The 19,798-nt window shown below is 42.8% G+C and overlaps 1 protein-coding gene and 1 pseudogene across 1 annotated transcript in view; both read left to right on the forward strand.

Moving 5' to 3' along the window:
* Nucleotides 1–1,122: 1,122 nt before the first annotated feature.
* Nucleotides 1,123–14,672, forward strand: LOC125444387 (annotated as a pseudogene).
* Nucleotides 14,673–18,239: 3,567 nt separating this feature from the next.
* LOC125444388 (vomeronasal type-2 receptor 26-like) overlaps nucleotides 18,240–19,798 on the forward strand; it is an 11,280-nt gene continuing 9,721 nt past the window's right edge. The window contains exons 1-2 of the mRNA XM_048516798.1: nucleotides 18,240–18,454; nucleotides 19,623–19,757. Coding sequence (XP_048372755.1) covers nucleotides 18,240–18,454; nucleotides 19,623–19,757 — 350 coding nt within the window. The remainder of the gene's footprint in view (nucleotides 18,455–19,622; nucleotides 19,758–19,798) is intronic.

Below are 19,798 nucleotides of genomic sequence, written 5' to 3' on the forward strand. Positions count from 1 at the left end.
AGTGCTGTCCAGCACTTCTGGTCTTGGGCGAGTGTTTCAGCCTCTTCCCATGCAATATTTAGTACCTTCAAGTCTTGCTTGAATATTGTCATCCAGGTGTTTTCAGGGGTGTCCAAAATGTTGTTTGGCATTAGGAGGCATCCACCTCATTTGGGATCCAACCATTCTCCATGCAAAGGACACGGCCAGCCCAATCTCCTAGATAGCTCATAGCTAGAAATCCTTGATTCCAAATAGCAGTTCAAAGGTGGTGCTTGTGAAACCACACATTTTAATTTTTCCCCAGTTTATGTGGACTTTAGAGGCTAATTCCCACCTCTGACTCTCTAAGAACATAAGAACAAGCCAGCTGGATCAGACCAGAGTCCATCTAGTCCAGCTCTCTGCTACTTGCAGTGGCCCACCAGGTGCCTTTGGGAGCTCACCTGCAGGATGGGAAAGCAATGGCCTTCTGCGGCTGTTGCTCCCAAGCACCTGGACTGTTAAGGCATTTGCAATCTCAGATCAAAGAGGATCAAGATTGGGAGCCATAAATCGACTTCTCCTCCATAAATCTGTCCAACCCCCTTTTAAAGCTATCCAGGTGAGTGGCCATCACCACCTCCTGTGGCAGCATATTCCAAACACCAATCACACGTTGCGTGAAGAAGTGTTTCCTTTTATTAGTCCTAATTCTTCCCCCCAGCATTTTCAGTGTATGCCCCCTGGTTCCAGTATTGTGAGAAAGAGAAAAATTTCTCTCTGTCAACATTTTCTACCCCATGCATAATTTTATAGACTTCAATCATATCCCCCCTCAGATAGACTTCAATCATATCCCCCCTCTAGACTTCAATCATATCCCCCCTCTAGTGGGATATTAAAATATAAGAGAATAACACAGAATACCAAGAAAGAATATCTGGGTCTCCAGAGGGTTTGAATTTTAAATGAGGTGGAACCTGACTATTGCTCAAGGAAATCCAATGTGTTGATGTCATCATCAATATTTCTAGTAAGCTATTACTAATTAACTATGAGTCACAATGATATTGCAATAACTTTGCTTTGCTGCTCTCTGTTTCTTGGCACAGAGTACGGACTAGTCATTACCAACATGTCTTGGCCATGCTATTTGCTGTGATGGAAATCAATGAAAACCTCCGGCTCCTACCCAATGTCACCTTGGGCTTCCATGTAAGTACCAGCTTCTTCAAAGCAAGAGAGACCTATCGTGCCACAATTGAACTTCTCTCGACAAGGAACAGATTTATTCCAAACTATAAATGCGACTTCCAGAGCAATCTAATTGCAGTCATTGGAGGACTTGAAGCTAAAACTTCCCACTACATCTCAACAGTGTTATCCATCTATAACATTCCACAGGTAGGCTATCCACAGTACGAAGGGTTAGGGTTAGGGTTGTAACAAAAGGTATAAAAGAGCAGACCTCAACCGTTTGTGGAAAATTCAAGCCAATAGAAACAGATTTTCTAAATTACCCATAACTTAATGATGTGCCTCTTTTTAAAACATATGTCCATATGAGAATCAGTGATGTAAAAATGCAACATCTTCTGCAATGTGTCAGTCCATGTGGTGTTAGTGGTTAAGAGCGTAGACTCTAATCTGGAGAACCAGGTTTGATGGTGCTTCACTCCGGCATATGAAGCCTGCTGGGTGACCTTGGGCCAATAACAGTCCTTTTCAAACTCTCTCAGCCCCAGGTACCTCACAAGGTGCCTGTTGTGAGGAGGAGATTGTAAGATTGCTTTGAAACCAACTCCCTTCTTTATTTTTATTTATTTATTTATTTTTTAAGCTTTTATACTGCCCCATCCCCGGAGGGCTCTGGGCGGTGTACAGCAAAGGGAAAACAATGTAAGTAATTAAAACATTTAAAAGCAGCAACAACCATAAAACATTCCTAATAAATATAATAAATTACAGTAAAATAGATGGCGTTCACTAGTCTACTATTGTAATTTCGTCCCCTCCCCCCAAAAAAGGGGGGGAGGCGTCCAGCATTCTAACCTAAAAATTCCCTCCCCCTTCCAAAAGGGAGGAATGGCGAGTCTGAGATGACAGTTGGCCCAGATGTCAGGGCCCGGCCCAGATATCAGGGCCGGGCCAGGGGCGGGGGCACCATCAACGGCCGGTTCCTCCAAAGGCCCGGCGGAACAGCTCCGTCTTACAGGCCCTGCGGAACTCACCAAGGTCCCGCAGGGCCCGGACAGCTGGAGGGAGAGTGTTCCACCAGGCCGGGGCCAGAGCTATAAGAGCCCTTGGCCTGGGTATGTGGGAGGCCAGCCAGTTATCACTCACGAGGGGCCAGGGACCACCAGTAAATTGGCCTCAACCGATCGGAGAGGCCGTGCAGGGACGTATGGGGTGATGCGGTCTTCTCCTTCTCTTCTCCTTCTTTCTCCTCCTCCTCTTTACTTTTGAGTATCTGTGTGCTGCCTTTCCATTTAAAGTTTGCCCAAGGCATTTTGTAACAACACAGAAATAGAATGAACTATTCAATACAATGAAAATGTTGGGAAGTTAGGTCCAAAATCTGGGACAGAAGTTATGGCCAATCTGCTGGCTCCCAGAGAGTGTCCACTAGCACTAAGTGCTTGAGGCCAGATTATTTTCAATCAGGTTTAATGCTTTAAATGATTAAAACCAGATATAAGCTTGGAGTTCACCATATCGGACAAATCTGTCATTTTATCTGATGAAGGGAACTTTTGCAGTTGAAACAGTGTGTCTCGAAAATCTCCGAAGTGTCCTAGACTCTGGTTCACTGGAGTGAGCTCCTGTTAACATACTGAACAGCCCCACCTTCGGTATGTTGCGATAATCTAATCTTGATGTTACCAAGATATGTTTGACTGAGATGAAGTGTATCTTCCCCAGGAATGGCTGCATGTGACAAAACCTTGGTTTAAAAAACTCATTGGTACTTGCTTAGATTCACTTAAAGCTTTTAATGGAATGGGATTATTTTAGATCTTGTATCAGGGACCAGTTCACAAGTGGATTGTGGTCCCTTCTGGGTCTAGATGTCAACGTTTGGGACTCTTTAGTTTGGAGAGGAGACGTCTGAGGGGGGATATGATTGAAGTCTATAAAATTATGCATGGGGTAGAAAATGTTGACAGAGAGAAATTTTTCTCTCTTTCTCACAATACTAAAACCAGGGGGCATCCATTGAAAATGCTGGGGGGGAAGAACTAGGACTAATAAAAGGAAACACTTCTTCACGCAACGTGTGATTGGTGTTTGGAATATGCTGCCACAGGAGGTGGTGACGGCCACTAACCTGGATAGCTTTAAAAGGGGCTTGGACAGATTTATGGAGGAGAAGTCGATTTATGGCTACCAATCTTGATCCTCTTTGATCTGAGATTGCAAATGCCTTAACAGACCAGGTGCTCGGGAGCAACAGCCGCAGAAGGCCATTGCTTTCACCTCCTGCATGTGAGTTCCCAAAGGCACCTGGTGGGCCACTGCGAGTAGCAGAGAGCTGGACTAAATAGACTCTGGTCTGATCCAGCTGGCTTGTTCTTATGTTCTTATGGATGAGCTGTCACATCAAATTCTGAATGGCTGTTTGTTTGAATGCTCCTCTATACCAATAATGGCTCAGTTGTTAGAGAGTTGCTATGGCTAAAGCTAGCAGAGATGAGAATTGATTTTAGATTATTATTACTTATCAAATCTCTCTACTCAAACACAACCTGCCCGATAAAATGTACAAGCTCTGGAGACCTAACCCCAAGGATTCCCATTGTGAAAGGTGTTAAGCAGGGCTGTGTATTGGCTCCAGTCTTGTTTAACCTATTTATTAATGATCTGGTACACGCATTGTCAGATGTTAACTCACATAGCCTAGTTCTTTCAAACAAACCCATACCACTTCTACTTTATGCTGATGATGTGATACTGATCTCTAGGTCTCAAGTGGATCTTAAAAGGCTTTTTAGAAAAACTATGGAGTACTGTACATCTAGCTTCCTATCCTTAAACCCAGAAAAATCAAAAATCAAAAATTGTCATTTTTTCCAATGTGTTTAAGCCTTCCAGATGGCTTATCAATGGGATTAAGGTTGAACACTCCCAAGTTCTTTAAATATTTAGGCCTAACCTTTCATCACACAGCCACTTGGGCCAGACAGAGAGACACTGCTATAAAAGGAAGCTATCGCGACTGCTTCAGCGGATTGGTAAGTTTTTTCTATTCCAGGGGAAGGGATATGTCCCTGCAGCTCTAAAGGTTTTCAACTCCAAAGGTAAGATTCAAGCTTAACTTCTCTATGGAGTTCCCCTATGGATAACTGCATGGAACAACTCAGTTGAAAGAATGCAATCTGGCTTCCTCTACAAAATACTTGGGGTACCACACTCTGTACCATATGCTGTACTATGCTTAGAAAGTGGTCAGAACCTACTTGAAACAAGAGCATGCCTGAATACATTCAAGTATTGGATCAAACTATGTTTTAACTCTGATGAGCGCAGTTTAACATATATTGTGCGCCCAGACCTATTTGCCTCCGAATGGTATCAATTTCTTAAATCAAAAATCTACTCCCTAGGTTTAATAATTGAAGATCTCTGTATGCTGTCACCCAGAGAAATTCTGTAAACCTTAAAAAGCAGATTTTTAGAACAGGAATACCATATCTTGTTGGGGCAAGGAAATAAATCATGCTCATCCCTTTCTGTTGAAATAGTACCAGAACAGGGGCACATAGCCAAATATCTTGAGCTATTAACTGAACCCCAACAGAGATGGATTATTACAAGGGCCAGATGCAATACTTTCCCATTGGTCATTACAAAGGGTCGCTACCTATCTATCCCTCTCCAGGATCGGGTCTGTCCACACTGTAAAAACCAAGTGGAGACTCTTGCTCACATTATACTTGACTGTCCGAGATATGTGGGTATTAGGAATTTCTCTCCTGGGCGGGTCTTAGACAAATCTGAAAGAGACTCTGACAACTCTGTTGTGGAGCTTTTGTTAAATAACACAGAGGCCATGCTCTTGGGAAAAGTAGCAAAATTTCTTTTACAAGTGACAGAACTTTCTAAGTAATGTCCAGTGCTAGGTACAGTTTATCTGTCTGGGTTTTGAATGTACTTTTGATTTGTACTTAAGAAATGTCTGTAACACTCAGGAGCCTATTTTAATATGCCTAATAAAGGTTGTTGTATTGATAGATAGATAGATAGAGAGAGAGAGAGAGAGAGAGAGAGAAGAATGATCAAACTGACAAATTGAACAGAAGGATAGAAGGTAATACCCAAAAGTCTTTAAAGAAAGGCTCACTGGTGCTAAACATAGCTGAAATCGCATCTTCCATCCCCATGAGACTGTTAGCTTTCACCTAGATCTGTGATTGTTTTTAAGGGACCACTGGGCTCCTGCTTGAGTTTGCAGCTACACACAAACAACTTGTTGTGGTTTGCAGTGGTGAAGGGGCGAGCAGGTCGCGAGGCACCACCCACCACAACAAAACAAATGCAACGACATAGCAACCCACTGGAATGGAAAATGGCCCCAACTTTATTGGTACAGTGACAGATCCATGCTTTGGCTGACCCACCTGTCGGATGATGTACTCTACCCTTCCCCAGCCTGCCTGCTGGGTAGGGGAGATACCATAGGATTGCAGGGTGCACAGTTCCACATGGACAACAGCTACTGTCTGGTTTCCTTTGCTCCTTGAAAGTGGGTAAGCGGGAGCATGACAGTCCCAAAGCTGGTGATGTCCCTTGTAAGCAACTAGGGAGCCCAGATTCTCCTTTTAAATCCACCTTAAAGGGAGAATCTGGGGTCCCCTGTTTAAATGACATTGAAAGTGACGCTGTTTTCCCCAGTTGGAGGGACTGGATACAACACTATAAAATGTTTTCATAGCAGTAATAAAACATTTCGAAAGCATTTTGAAAATGTTTTCAAAAAAATATTTCTGCTGTGTTCAGATTTGTGAGTTGGGGCATGTTCTATAATGCGATGGTGACTTTGAAACAAGCTGGTGGAAAAAAATCATTGTTTGGTTACCGTGGGAGAGGTTGGCGGCCCATGGGAGGGGGGGGGGCATCAAACTCAGGTTTTGCCCAGGGCTCCAGTTTGCCTAGGTACGCAACCTGCTAGTAAGACATCGTTCAAAATCCATTATGGGAATCCCCAAAGATGCGGAAAACAGACATGCAGGCCACTTTCCCCAAAAAATTGTTCTGGCCCAATACTGGTACTGCCACAAGAGGCAATCTGGGCTCCTATTTCAGTTGTATCAAAAACAATGTACAAAATACAGAAAAGCCCAGCCAAGGCTGAACAATGCTAACACAGATAGGCAAGGAACAAGGAATGAGATGCAAAATATTTTAAGTTGCTCAAGTGCCACAGCAAATAAAGCATTCTTACAATAAACATACACTGCAAAACTACCAATGAGTATCTCAACCCACGTGGGTAAGAGTGCAAAATAAGAGAAGTCCTATAATGTCTAAGTCCTATAACTTCTATAATGTCAACTGTTTATTTACAAGCACCACTTTAATAACCGTTTCTGCCGAAGTGGTGCGAACCGGCTGAATCCCATCACTGATTTCATGGGTAAGAGTTCAAAATAAGAAAAGTCACAATGTCAATTTCCCTAAGGTCTTTCAACAAACCCATACATGAAGCCTTTCTGAATATTACGGGCAGATGTTTCCAATCAAGGTGTAGCAGCGCAAGGTGAAGAGACTGGCATCGTCTTCTTCAGTGCATTCAACTTCCAGAACCAATCTTTTGGTATTTGCTGAGGGTACTTTTCAGTGATAAATAGCAAACATGCCAATCGAAAACGCACTTCTAGTGCACAAAGCATTTTGCTCTTGTTCGAGACTGCTCTTGTTGAAACTTCTGCGCTAACTGTTTCATTGCCTTTGGCACGAGTACTTCTCTTCACCTCGCATTGCTACACCTTGATTGGAAACATCTGCCCGTAATATTCCAAAAGGCTTCATGTATGGGTCTGTTGAAAGACCTTAGGGAAATTGACATTATAGGACTTCTCTTATTTTGAACTCTTACCCACAAAATCAGTGATGGGATTCAGCCGGTTCGCACCACTTCAGCAGAACCGGTTGTTAAAGTGGTGCTTGTAAATAAACAGTTGTTAAATCGCTTGAATTCCACCACCAGAACCGGTTGTTAAATTATTTGAATCCCACCACTGGTTGAAATACTCATTAGTAGTTTTGCAGTGTATGTTTATTGTAAGAATGGTTTATTTGCTGTGGCACATGAGCAACTTAAAATATTTTGCATATAATTCCTTGTTCCTTGCCTATCTGTGTTGGCGTTTTTCCACCTTGGCTCGGCTTTTCTGTATTTTGTATCTCCTATTTTAGTTTCCAGCTACAGGCAAACAACAGACAGACAGCACAGGTTTTCATGAATAATGACACTCACTCCATCAGATGTATCCTTTTAGTACTCCTTCGTCCTTTCACATTCACAGCTCAGCAAAGGAAACTATTTCCATTTCTCTCAATAAATGACCATGCAGCAAAGTAGAGATTAGCCTTTGAGCTTTTCTAGCAAACCAACTGGAATGAGTACGCTTCTCTGCGGGTTACACATTGGCTCACACGAAGAGGCACTCTTTGAAAACTTTTGAACCCCGCGTTTAACATTGACTACGTTGACTTCTGTTAGGTCAGCTATGGCCCTACTTCAGGAAAGACGGAAACACTCTCAGGACATTCCACCTATCAGATGGCCCCAAGTGAAGCCCAGCAGCACAAGGGGATTATCCACTTAATTCTGCATTTCAGGTGGACGTGGATTGGGCTCATTATTGTGGATGACGAACGGGGAGAAAGATTCCAGCAAGCCATGCTTCCTCTGTTTTCAGAGAACGGCATCTGTTCGGCCTTCATATACACACAACCCCAAATCAATTTCATCGAAGGTTATTGGGACTTGATGCTAAAGGGATGGAAAGATTATGACAATGTAATGAGGAGTAAAGCCAATGCAGTTGTCCTTTTTGGAGATACTGCAACTATCTCATTTATGAGAGCGGGGGTTGAATTAGCAAAGGTAGGCTACACAACAGCAGCATTTACAGGGAAAGTGTATATTATGACCATTCAGATGGATTTTACATCGTATCATTATCAAAGAGACTGGGACAAACAGATCCTTCATGGCGCTATATCCTTCACGGGTCACACCAATGAGCCACCAGGATTCCAGCGGTTTCTTCGGAGCAGAAAGCCTTTTATGACTCCAGAAGATGGCTACATCAGGGATTTCTGGGAACAGGCATTCCTCTGTCATTTCTCAGATTCACTGGAGAAAATGGATTTTAATGAACATTGCACTGGAGAAGAGAAGCTCGAGAGCCTTCCTGGAGATGTTTTTGAAATAAATATGACTGGCACCAGCTACAGTATCTACAACGCTGTCTATGCTGTGTCTTATGCATTACATGTGCTGCATCTGTCCCTTTGTGGACACAGAAGGACTGTGAAGAGAAAGGAATGTAACCTGTTCCATCAACCATGGCAGGTAAATATTGTATGTTGATCGAAAACCATGTTTCTGGGGATTGGAAGAGCATGCAGTCTGTAAAGCATAGCATCTCTCCAGAGACCATTCCCGGATTCATCTTCCTCTGTCGTTAATTCCCCTCAATGTACTAAAAAGGCCTCAGTTCTTCATGCTTCAGAGTTCTTCACCATTTCCTCTACTGTTTACTATGACAATAGTGGAACAACACAGAGTTCCAATGAGATGTCCATTTGGTATGAGATGTTCACAATTAATATAATGCTCAGCAGTGGCGTAGTGGTTAAGAGCAGGTGCATTCTCATCTGGAGGAACTGGGTTTGATTCCCTGCTCTGCCGCTTGAGCTGCAGAGACTTATCTGGGAAATTCAGATTAGCCTGTGCGCTCCCAACACACGCCAGCTGGGTGACCTTGGGCTAGTCACGGTTCTTCAGAGCTCTCTCAGCCCCACCCACCTCACAGGGTGTTTGTTCTGAGGGGGGAAGGGCAAGGAGATGGTGAGCCCCTTTGAGTCTCCTTACAGGAGAGAAAAGAGGGATATAAATCCAAACACTCTTCTTCAAATGAGACAGGCCCTGTTGCTTATTTGAAATTTATGTTGAATTTGAGGTAGAGAACAATGATGTGAATTTGAGGTAGAAAACAGAGGAATGCTGAATAAAAGAGAAATTGCCTTTATGTCTACGGTTTGGTAACTTTTTGGGTTTTGACACAGGAACACAGTAATGAGGAACATCTTCTCCTTCTCTGAATTCTAGTGTGTGGCATTTGGTGAGCTGGATCCAAGCAGAATTTCTGCTGGCGAAAAAAGGAACTAGAGGTCCATTTCTCACTCTAGAAAATCTGTGCCGTAGATAATATTTCCAGATATAATCACATGGGAAGAGGGTTGTGCGATGGAGGGATATTTGGTCAGATCTAAATAAAAAGCTTGGTTGATCCATCTCTATATCTGAATCTTCTTCCCCCAAGAAGAATGTTCAATACTTGTGGAGATATAAGCTGTTTTCTCAAAGTCCAAATATACTGGGTTTAGCAAGGAGAAGAAGAAGAGTTTGGATTTATATTCCCCCCTTTCTCTCCTGCAGGAGACTCAACAGGGCTTACAATCTCCTTGCCCTTCCCTCCTCACAACAAACACCCTGTGAGGTAGGTGGGGCTGAGAGAGCTTCGAGAAGCTGTGACTAGCCCAAGTTCACCCAGCTGGCGTGTGTGGGAGTGTACAGGCTAATCTGAATTCCCCAGATAAGCCTCCACAGCTCAGGCGGCAGAGCAGGGAATCAAACCCGGTTCCTCCAGATTAGATACACGAGCTCTTAACCTCCTACGCCACTGCAAGAGAAATATCCTGGTTTGGCCAAGAAGTCTGAACGGTTCCCAATCCAAAAGCGGGTCTATCCTGTGATATTTCCCTCATCCTGGGTTTTTTCAAAAAACCTGCTTAAATGTTGATCTTTTTCCAAAATCCTGCATTGAATTGCTTCCGTGTGAAGGCCATGGGAGCGAAACCAATTTATTTTTCCCACTATCTCCCTGCCTTACATCATGCTCACCCTGTTCCAACTCACTCTCACCAAGCACCGCACACTAGCCAAGCAGAAGTCAGCCCAGTCCTGTCCATTAGATCTTACTCAGTATTTATCAGATTTGTTTTGCACACCCCTGATACCTACAATAAAAACATATATTGAAGCATAAAATGGGAAAACATAAAAATGGTACAATCTATTTAGCAGCATTCTCTTAAATATCGTCTATTCAGAAGGAAATACGAACATATCCAGTGGTGGGATTCAGCCGGTTCGCGCCACTTCGGCAGAACCGGTTGTTTAAATGGTGCTTGTAAACAACCAATTGTTACATTATTTGAATCTCACCCCTGGAACCGGTTGTTAAATTTTAAAAATCCCAGCACTGAACATATTCTTTGCTTTCCAATGACCAGCTGATCTCTGTTTGTGTTCCCATTCAGCTTCACCACTTTCTGAAAAGCGTCTCATTCAATAACAGCGCCGGCGACACAATTTCATTTGATGCCAACGGACAAGTAGCAGCAGGGTTTGATATTGTCAACTGGATTGCTTTCCCAAGTGAATCATATTATAATGTCAAAATTGGCGAGTTTCACCCAGAAGCCCCTGCAGACCAAATGCTCACCATTAATGACGACGCCATCACATGGAATAGCCACTTTAACCAAGTAAGTTTGGTTCACGGTACTTAGGGAAACTTCCAATGAAGAAAACCTGGCATGCCAGCACTCACTGCGGGGCTTCATTGCTTTTTTTGGAAAAGAAAGAGGTTGAGTGAACAGGATTGGAAAATACATGACAGAGGGGATAGTCACTTTGGCTTAACTTAGAGCTGCAAGAAGAGACAGGCGCGCTTCAACCTCAGCCGCCATTGCGGAGGGGTGAGGGCCAGCGAGGGCCGGAGTTTGCCCTACTGTGAGCAGGGAGGGAGGCGTCAGAACCCGGCTTCGCACATTAGCGAGGGCCAGGTCCTGATTGGTTAGGGGCTCCCGTGAGACCCATCAGGAGCACGTCATTAGAGTGAGCCAGGCTGGGCCTATTTAAGGCTCAGCCACGTGGCCTAGGCCCACTCTGATTCCAGACACCTAACTTAGGCTTAACTTAGAGCTGCAAGAAAACAATTAAAGTCTCCATCCTCTTTTTTTCCACATTTCCTCTCCAAATGCAGGAGATCATGGGACCCATGGCTGCAGACTGTGGTAAAAGTTGGTCGAGACTGAGTGGGGAAGGAAGCTAAAAGCAACAGAAAATGGCTGCTTTTTGTTACTGAAGTTTGCCTCTCGCAGAATGTGGGAAAATTGTGATCTCAATAGAAAAGTGATCAAGAAATCTTTCTGATGTTATACCTTTCTATGTGCTCAGTCCCTCTGAAGGAAACTTCAGCTTTGCAGGTCAAATCCTATAGCATCATACACTCCCTAAATCCCCTTCCTTCCCTCTTAGCTTTAAAAGGGGCTTGGACAGATTTATGGAGGAGAAGTCGATTTATGGCTACCAATCTTGATCCTCTTTGATTTGAGATTGCAAATGCCTTAACAGTCCAGGTGCTCGGGAGCAACAGCCACAGAAGGCCATTGCTTTCACCTCCTGCATGTGAGCTCCCAAAGGCACCTGGTGGGCCACTGCGAGTAGCAGAGAGCTGGACTAGATGGACTCTGGTCTGATCCAGCTGGCTTGTTCTTATGTTCTTATGTTCTCTTTCCACCCCAGGGATTATTCTCAAATCTCCATGTACTTGGGAGAGCAGAATCAGGAACTTTGAGCACTCTGTTATCATCTAAAGCAAATATGGAGGACATGATCCTTCAACAGCTCTATAAATTGAAACAATTCTGCAAAAGTAATAAAACACAATACACTTGGGGGTGAATGAAGCAAATGAGCTCCACTTCACAGAAAAGTGACTGGCCTGTGCTATTGATCATAAGGGTGGAAAAAGAAACTTCTGAGTAGGTCCATTAGTGACTGATGGTTTTCTTGTCTCATTTCTGTATTAGACAAAGCCCCGTTCTGTCTGCAGTGAGAGTTGCCTTCCAGGTTATCGGAAGAAAATGATAGAGGGGAAGCCATTCTGCTGCTATAACTGCAGTCTTTGCCCAGAAGGGAAGATTTCTAATGAGAAGGGTGAGAGATTTACAATTCTAATTCTTATTAACTAATCATAATTATTAGTAACAACAACAACAACAACAAGCCTTTATTGGCATACAAAACAGCCCAGAGGAGATATAAGGAGTTCAAATAATTCTTGGTTTGACAAGGAATGTATCAAAATTAACCAACAAATAAGCTCCCTGTATAGGAGATTCGGAAGATCGCATTCCAACATGGATCTTGCTAGTCTTCAGAATCTAAAGCACTATCTCCAACATTGTGTTCAATATAAGCAGCAATCTCTAGCGGAACTTAAGTGGAACCAACTTTTACACACGTCCGCAACAAATAATTCCAAGCAGTTTTTGTATCTGATTAATGGGCTGTGTAATCTGGGTCTGACATCAACCTTGTCAATTTCTCCATCTAATTGGCATAGCTATTTTTCTAAATTTTTTTATGCTGACAAGTTGGAAACCCCGTGCCCAGTAGCAGACTCTCTTGAACTGCCTGACTGGCCCCCTGTCTTAGTACAGGAAATTGCTGATTTGATAAGTGGTCTAACAATGGGGAAGCAGCTGGTCCAGATTCAATTATCCCGGAGATTTTGAAATCAGATCTGGAGTGGTGGACCCCTCTCTTGGCGGCAGTCTTTACCATCATTAATAACACAGGCATTATCCCAAACAGCTGGCGATTAGCCATATTAATACCAATTTATAAAAAGGGAGATCCTACTGATCCTTCCAATTACCGGCCAATTAGTTTACTATCAGTAAATGGAAAGCTGTATTCAAAATTATTATTAATTAGATTGCAAACTTGGCTGGATCAAACCAAAAACAATGGACCTGAGCAAGCAGGATTTTGTAAGAATAAATCAACCTTGGATCACTGTTTAGTACTCTCCCATCTGGTAAATAAGTATACTACTCCAAAGACTTCTAAATTATTTGCTGCTTTTATTGACCTAAAAGGAGCCTTTGATACCATGATAAGAAATCTCCTGTGGTACAAGATAAGGTCATTAAATGTTGACCCCCGGCTTCTATTCCTGATCCAACAGTTGTATACCAACACTGCTTGCCAAGTTAGATGCTCCAGTGAAGGCCAGTTAACTAGCAGAATTAGCACTCCTAGGGGGTTGATCAAGGTTGTATACTGGCTCCTACTTTATTCATAATTATTAGTAACTGAGAAGAAAGCTGGTGGAGGTATCAGAAAAGGCAGGTTGTAAATGAAATGAGAACATTTTTATTATTTATTTATTTACACCAATTGTAGTCCACCTTTCTCAGTTGGAGACAAGGCAAATTACATGTATAGAAACTAATACAATAAATAAGGTGGGATGTTCAATAAACATGAAATCGAATTTGGATCCAAAGGCCTTGAGTGCATACACAATTGTCCAACCTAGCATCCATGCACTGATATAGGTAGGGATAACTTGTTGAGTGAAATACAGATGACATAATTCCAAAAAAGGATCTTCTGGAAGTATAGGGTATCAGAACAATTACAGGATATGGAGAATGCTGAAGTTATCCCTCCTACTTTCCCCTTTTCTCTTTTACAGACTTGGATGAGTGTACAACTTGCAGAGAAGATCACTATGCAAACGTGGGACAAAATCAATGCATTCCCAAAGATATCACTTTCTTGTCTTATACAGAGCCATTGGGGATCGGTTTAGTGGCTGTTGTCCTGGCCTTTTCCTTCATTACACTTCTGGTGCTCGGAATCTTTGTGAAGCACCGCAGCACCCCCATTGTCAAAGCCAACAACAGGAACCTCACCTACGCTCTCCTGATCTGCCTCCTCCTGTGCTTCCTTTGTGCGTTGCTATTCATTGGTCGACCACAACTGGTGTCATGTCTCCTCCAACAAACCATATTTGGCCTGGTCTTCTCAGTTGCCATTTCCTGTGTGTTGGCCAAAACTATCATGGTGGTTCTGGCTTTCCTGAGCGTACGTCCAGGAAGCAACCTCAGGAAATGGGTGGGGAAACAAGTGGGCAATTCAATTGTGATCTCCTGCTCCCTTTTCCAAGCAGTCCTTTGCTCTGTGTGGCTGGCAATTTCTCCCCCATTTCCAGGTGTTGACATGCACTCAGAAACTAAAGCAGTTGTACTGGAATGCAATGTGGGGTCTGTCACCATGTTTTACTTCGTCCTGTGCTACATGGGCTTCTTGGCCATCCATGATAAGAAGTTTTGTGTGGGGTGGCCTCTCTTGGCCCAGGAGAGTTACCAAACCTGACAGTTTCAATGAAGCCAAATTTATCACTTTCAGTCTACTGGTCTTTTGCAGTGTTTGGCTGTCCTTTGTTCCAACCTACCTGAGCACGAAGGGGAAAGCCATGGTGGCTGTTGAGATCTTCTCTATCTTAGCCTCCAGCGCTGGTCTTCTGGCTTGCATCTTTGCCCCAAAATGTTACATTATTTTGCTGCGGCCAGAGCTCAACAACCGGGAACAGCTGATAAGAAGGAAAGGGCCATAATGTTAAGAAGCGTGGTTACGCCAATATTCTTTAATAAATACTGTATCCGTTCTGAAAAGCAGATTTCAGTTTCTGCAAAGCAGAATTCTATAAACCGACTGCTTCATTAATAAGTTCCCAAGTCTTGTTTAATCATTATAAGAGGACTTCATAGTAGAATGGAAAGGCAGAATAAAGGCCGCTTCCTGTCAACTGAAGTTATGATGGCAATTGATTGAATTACACCTTTCCTGCCTTTATACCAGACAGATGAAGAGGGAGAGAGAGAGAGGAAGAAATCAGAAGGAAGGATAACCTGATTTTACCATGTTGGATAACCAAATAACAGCTGCAGGAGGGTGACCCTTATACTCTTTACAATGGAAACCAAGGCTGGTGGTGGAAGGCATAGTCCCTCAGAACGACTCGTAGCAAGAGATTCCTTCCTGCATTGTATTAAGTAACTGTAGGAAACAAAATTCTTGCTTTCTTAAGGATGTAATGGCAAATGATCATTTTTAGGTGTGTGCAATAACATTTTAATCTTGTTGGGGGTTTTTGTTTGTTTGCTTGCTTTGGAATCTGGGTAAATTGGAGTTTTATTTTTTTTTACAAAGCCAAAAAAGTTGAATGCCCATATCAACTTTTAAAAAAACACCTGATTTTTTTGCTACATTTTAGCCTATGGGAAAAAATTCTTTCTCCGTCTTAAATTGGATAGATGTAAGCTGTTCCAGATCTCTGTTGGGGGGGGGGAGGAAGTACAGATTGGGATGGTAGAACAGAACCCGTTCTTTAAAGTTTCTTAAAGGGGTCAAGGACCTTGATGAGTTACCATATCCAAGGTGGCATAGTACTAACAGTGTCTATTTGATCTTGGTGGCCATTTCAGGGGTTCAATACTGCTCAAGGCCATGGGGTCAATAAGCATTTTCATTTAAGGAAATAACAGTTCCTTACATGGTTATGTTCTAGGAGACACAAGTTTGAGTCCCACATTGATGCAAGGCATTTGCTGGGTAACCTGGTACTAGTCACACCCACTCTCCCTTACTAGCATCGAGGCTTGTCATCATGATGATGAAATGGGACAAGAGAATGATGAAAGCCCTTTGGGTTGTAAAATGTTAAACTCCAGCCAATCTTACAACTGAACAGTAGTGTGTGAAGAATGAGCAAAGATGGCTAAGAATGCTTCGTTCCTTTCAGAAAGGAACTTGGAGACATTTTGGCACAATTGGATGCCTAATATTGACTCTGTAGATGATGATGAAGAAGAAAGCTGATGACAAGTGGGTTTGAATGTTAACATCGTTTTATAATAAAATTCAGAGAAAAAAGTGTGATGTTTATCAGTTTATCTGGCAGGCCTATAAAAATACATCTTTACCTATTTTGATAAAGACTGAGAGCTATATTTTCAGAATTAATACTTGCATCAGACAAAATTGGGGGTTCTCATGATTAATGTACTTATTCTTATTTATATTTTTGTATTTCTATCTGTATTGTTAAACTGTTTTTGGTAAGAATAAACAATTTTGAACCGACATTGGTTGGAAGTATTATTTTGCCTACCGTGCATCATCAAAATAGTGGACAACAGTACATTCCAAAGGAGAAGGGAATCAGGACATGCTGACCAGCATAATCACCCCCAAACCCTACCCCTTCTTTAAAATGGAGGCCAGTCATAGCACATGCTACTTTATTATGAAACTAGGGGCTCTAACTCTGTTCAATCCATTCTCCAACCCCAACCATTGAAGCTCATCATCTCAGCTAAATTTTCAAATCAATGATGCCCACGTTAAGAAGAAGAACAAGAAGAACAAGAACAAGAACAACAAGAAGAAGAACAAGAACAAGAAGAAAAAGAACAAGAACAAGAAGAACAAGAACAAGAACAAGAAAAACAAGAAGAACAAGAACAAGAACAACAAGAACAACAAGAACAAGAACAAGAAGAACAACAAGAAGAACAAGAAGACCAAGAACAAGAAGACCAAGAACAAGAACAAGAACAAGAAGTACAAGAAGAACAAGAACCAGAACAACAAGAACAAGAAGATCATGATCACGCTGAATGTGGTGAATCATATTGAAATGTCTAGCTTTGTTTTCTGTCAAGCTGCACTTCCAGAACCAAGAATTTCTGCCAGTTAAAAATGAGGTGGGGGGAGCTGACCATTACAAGGGCCAGGAATTTCCAATTCATTTCCCATTTTGTCAAATCAATAAGCTCTATGGGTTACAGTTTCAATTCTAAAACAGCAGGTCAAAGCCATCCCAGTTCATCTTGCTCAATTACTTGATGGATTAGATTTTCTCTGTTCTTTGGCTTAGAGTCACACTCAAGGGCAGGAATGGTGCGTCTTAACATTAAGTATTGGGGGCAGATAAAAATATATGTACTGAAGTTTCAGGCATTTTCAGACAATAGGGACAAACTCTGTTAAGAATTGGAATATTTTGCCATCAGCCATGGAACAAAGCAGTGGGGAGTGCATTACATCTGGCCCCTGTTGTTATCCACCTATATTTGGGTACGGTAAAAAAATACAGATATTTTGCCCTCTGCCCTAATTTGGGCCGAATTCCAAGACCTAGAGGAGAACAGGTCTCCCTGGCTTGGCTTGTAAGAAATTGTTGTTCTTGATCAAATATCCTCCTTTTGATAGCACTCAGAATCTCATTTGAGGGCAGTCTATGGATGGCCTCTAAAGATAGGCCAAATGAAGATAATTTGGCTATTATGAGCAACCAGCACTCCGAAGATCTGGCAACACTATATACATTAGACTGTTAGATACAGTGTTAAAACAAAGTCTAATCCAAAACTTAAATGTAAGCAGCCAGGCCCTGGTTTCTAGAAGATGTTGCCCAGATTCCAGGTGCAGGACTGCATATGGTACACAGTGGAGCACTTCAAAGGTCTTATGTAGGAAAGTAGACTGTAATCTCTCAACTAATCAGTTCCAAGCACCAATCCAGAGGGGAGGGGCATATAAGAGCTGTGTGAAACTTTAGCATTAAAATCTTTCCATATCATTCTGTTGGTCTCCTGTATTCTTGACCACTGTCAGGAATCCATTCTTTTGAGATTAGCAGACTCAGCCCTTCTAGGGATTAGTTTTGATTCTCTTGCCAACAGAAATCATGGGACTGGATCCATACAAACATAAGAATATGACTGTTCCCCCTCCACCACAGCAAGATCATCTTCGTGTCTAGTTGCCGCCATAATGATAGGACAAAAGTTTTCTGAAATCTGGCAAACTTTACCTCTACTTTTTGAACAAACAACTTGGTAAAGTGTGATTGTTATCTACACTGCAATTATCAAATCCCGTTTGACTGCAGTTTGATAATGTCCCTAAGGCATGCCAGCAGTCGTCAGAAAATTAGTACCTGTGCATTACACAAGAATTACAGTTTTTGAAATTGCAAGTTGGTCATTGGTAAGACTCAACCTTATATAGGAAATCAAATTCAGCAGGACAAGCAAGTCAGATCGTTCCATACTGGAATTACGCCAGCAGTCAAGTGAGGAGACAGTAATCTTGAGCGGGCTGAATGAATTTCAGGATGTTCTCAGTTGTGTTGATTCTGGTGCTGCTGAATCCAACGACGATCGAGGTGCATGATGGTAAATGCACCATCCGCCAACCCCTCTCAAGCCTGCACAAACATTATCAAGAAGGAGATCTCATCATTGGGGGAATTAGTTCTCATATTGACGTTATCGCACAATTGATGGAGTTCTCAGAACTGTCGAGTTACATGGAATATGGTATGCCCTTGTAAGGAAAGTATTTTTTTCCCCTTATCCCCATTATCTGCGCCTTTCATGTTCATAGCAAGCAACCAATTCCCATTACGCTGAATTGCAGGGATGTAAAGATTAGAGGTTCTGTTTTAATTGACCTCCCGGTTTCCTTTCCATGCTTCTTTATTGAAAAGAGAGATCCTGAGCTCATATGGAAAGCACTAACGGAATAATCTTAATTTATGGAAAACGTTATTTTATAATAGCAGACTTAACACTTGGTAGGACAAAGCAAATGACTGCAACTAGCTGTGGCATGGAATCATAGTTGATTTGCCCTACTACTTGAATCAAGGTTGTTCACATCTGTACACTCTGAGCCCCTTTCCACATGGGGCCAAAAACAGTGGCCCAGGGATGGAAAAACGCCACCTCCTGAGGAGCTGTTCGCACAGCAGCAGCGCCGTCTTGTGCGGCCTCGAGTGGCACGAAGGCACTGCTTTCCACCTCCCTTCCCGAGGGAGGTTTTTGGAAAGCGCCACCTTCCCATCAGCGCGGTGCGAACAACACCGCACTGAAAACACCTCTTTCCCGTCCCTCCCCCACTCACCTTGTCCTCTAGCGTCGGTCTGGGGGGCTGCTGAGACCCCTGGAAGTCAGAGGGCAGCATGGGCAGGTCCCTGCAGCCCTCCAGACCGGCGCTGGAGGACGAGGTGAGTGGGGGGGATGCAGAAGAGGCAGCTCCATGCAGAGCCGCCTCTTCTGTGCCAGCCTCTGCGGGGGCCGCTCACACACTCCCGTGTGAATGGCCCCCTCCCCTCCACCGGCATAATTTCTGCCGGTGGAGAGGCGCCCTTTCCACCATGCAGAAAGGGCCATAGATTTCTCATTGGATTGGACTGAAATCCTTACTATTTGCATATAGCTTCAAGGTGTTGGTTATGAGGCCACACCTATTTTCCATTTGTTTATTCCAGTAAATCTATTCCAGAGTCTCATAGCTCTGACTCTGTATTAGCTACTGAAAGAGAATAATCTAAAATACATCAATGAAAGAGGGATTGAATTTTAAATGGAATTGAGTGTAGAGAATCTGATTTATCAGTCAACCCGCTCCATTGTTCACAGTATTTCTAGTGAGATATGAGCAGTCAATCATAATAATATTAACGTTGCTTAGTTGTTGTCTGATTTCTTTCCAGCGTAGTGACCAATCATTATCAGCATGTCTTGGCCATGGCTTTTGCCGTGAAGGAAATCAACGAAAACCTCCAGGTACTACCCAATGTCACTTTGGGCTTCCACATCTCTAACAGCTACATGAATGCAAGAGAAACGTATCGCTCCACAATCGATCTTCTCTCTACAAAGGACAGAT

Source organism: Sphaerodactylus townsendi, linkage group LG15, assembly GCF_021028975.2.
Source record: "Sphaerodactylus townsendi isolate TG3544 linkage group LG15, MPM_Stown_v2.3, whole genome shotgun sequence".
Taxonomy (NCBI): domain Eukaryota; kingdom Metazoa; phylum Chordata; class Lepidosauria; order Squamata; family Sphaerodactylidae; genus Sphaerodactylus; species Sphaerodactylus townsendi.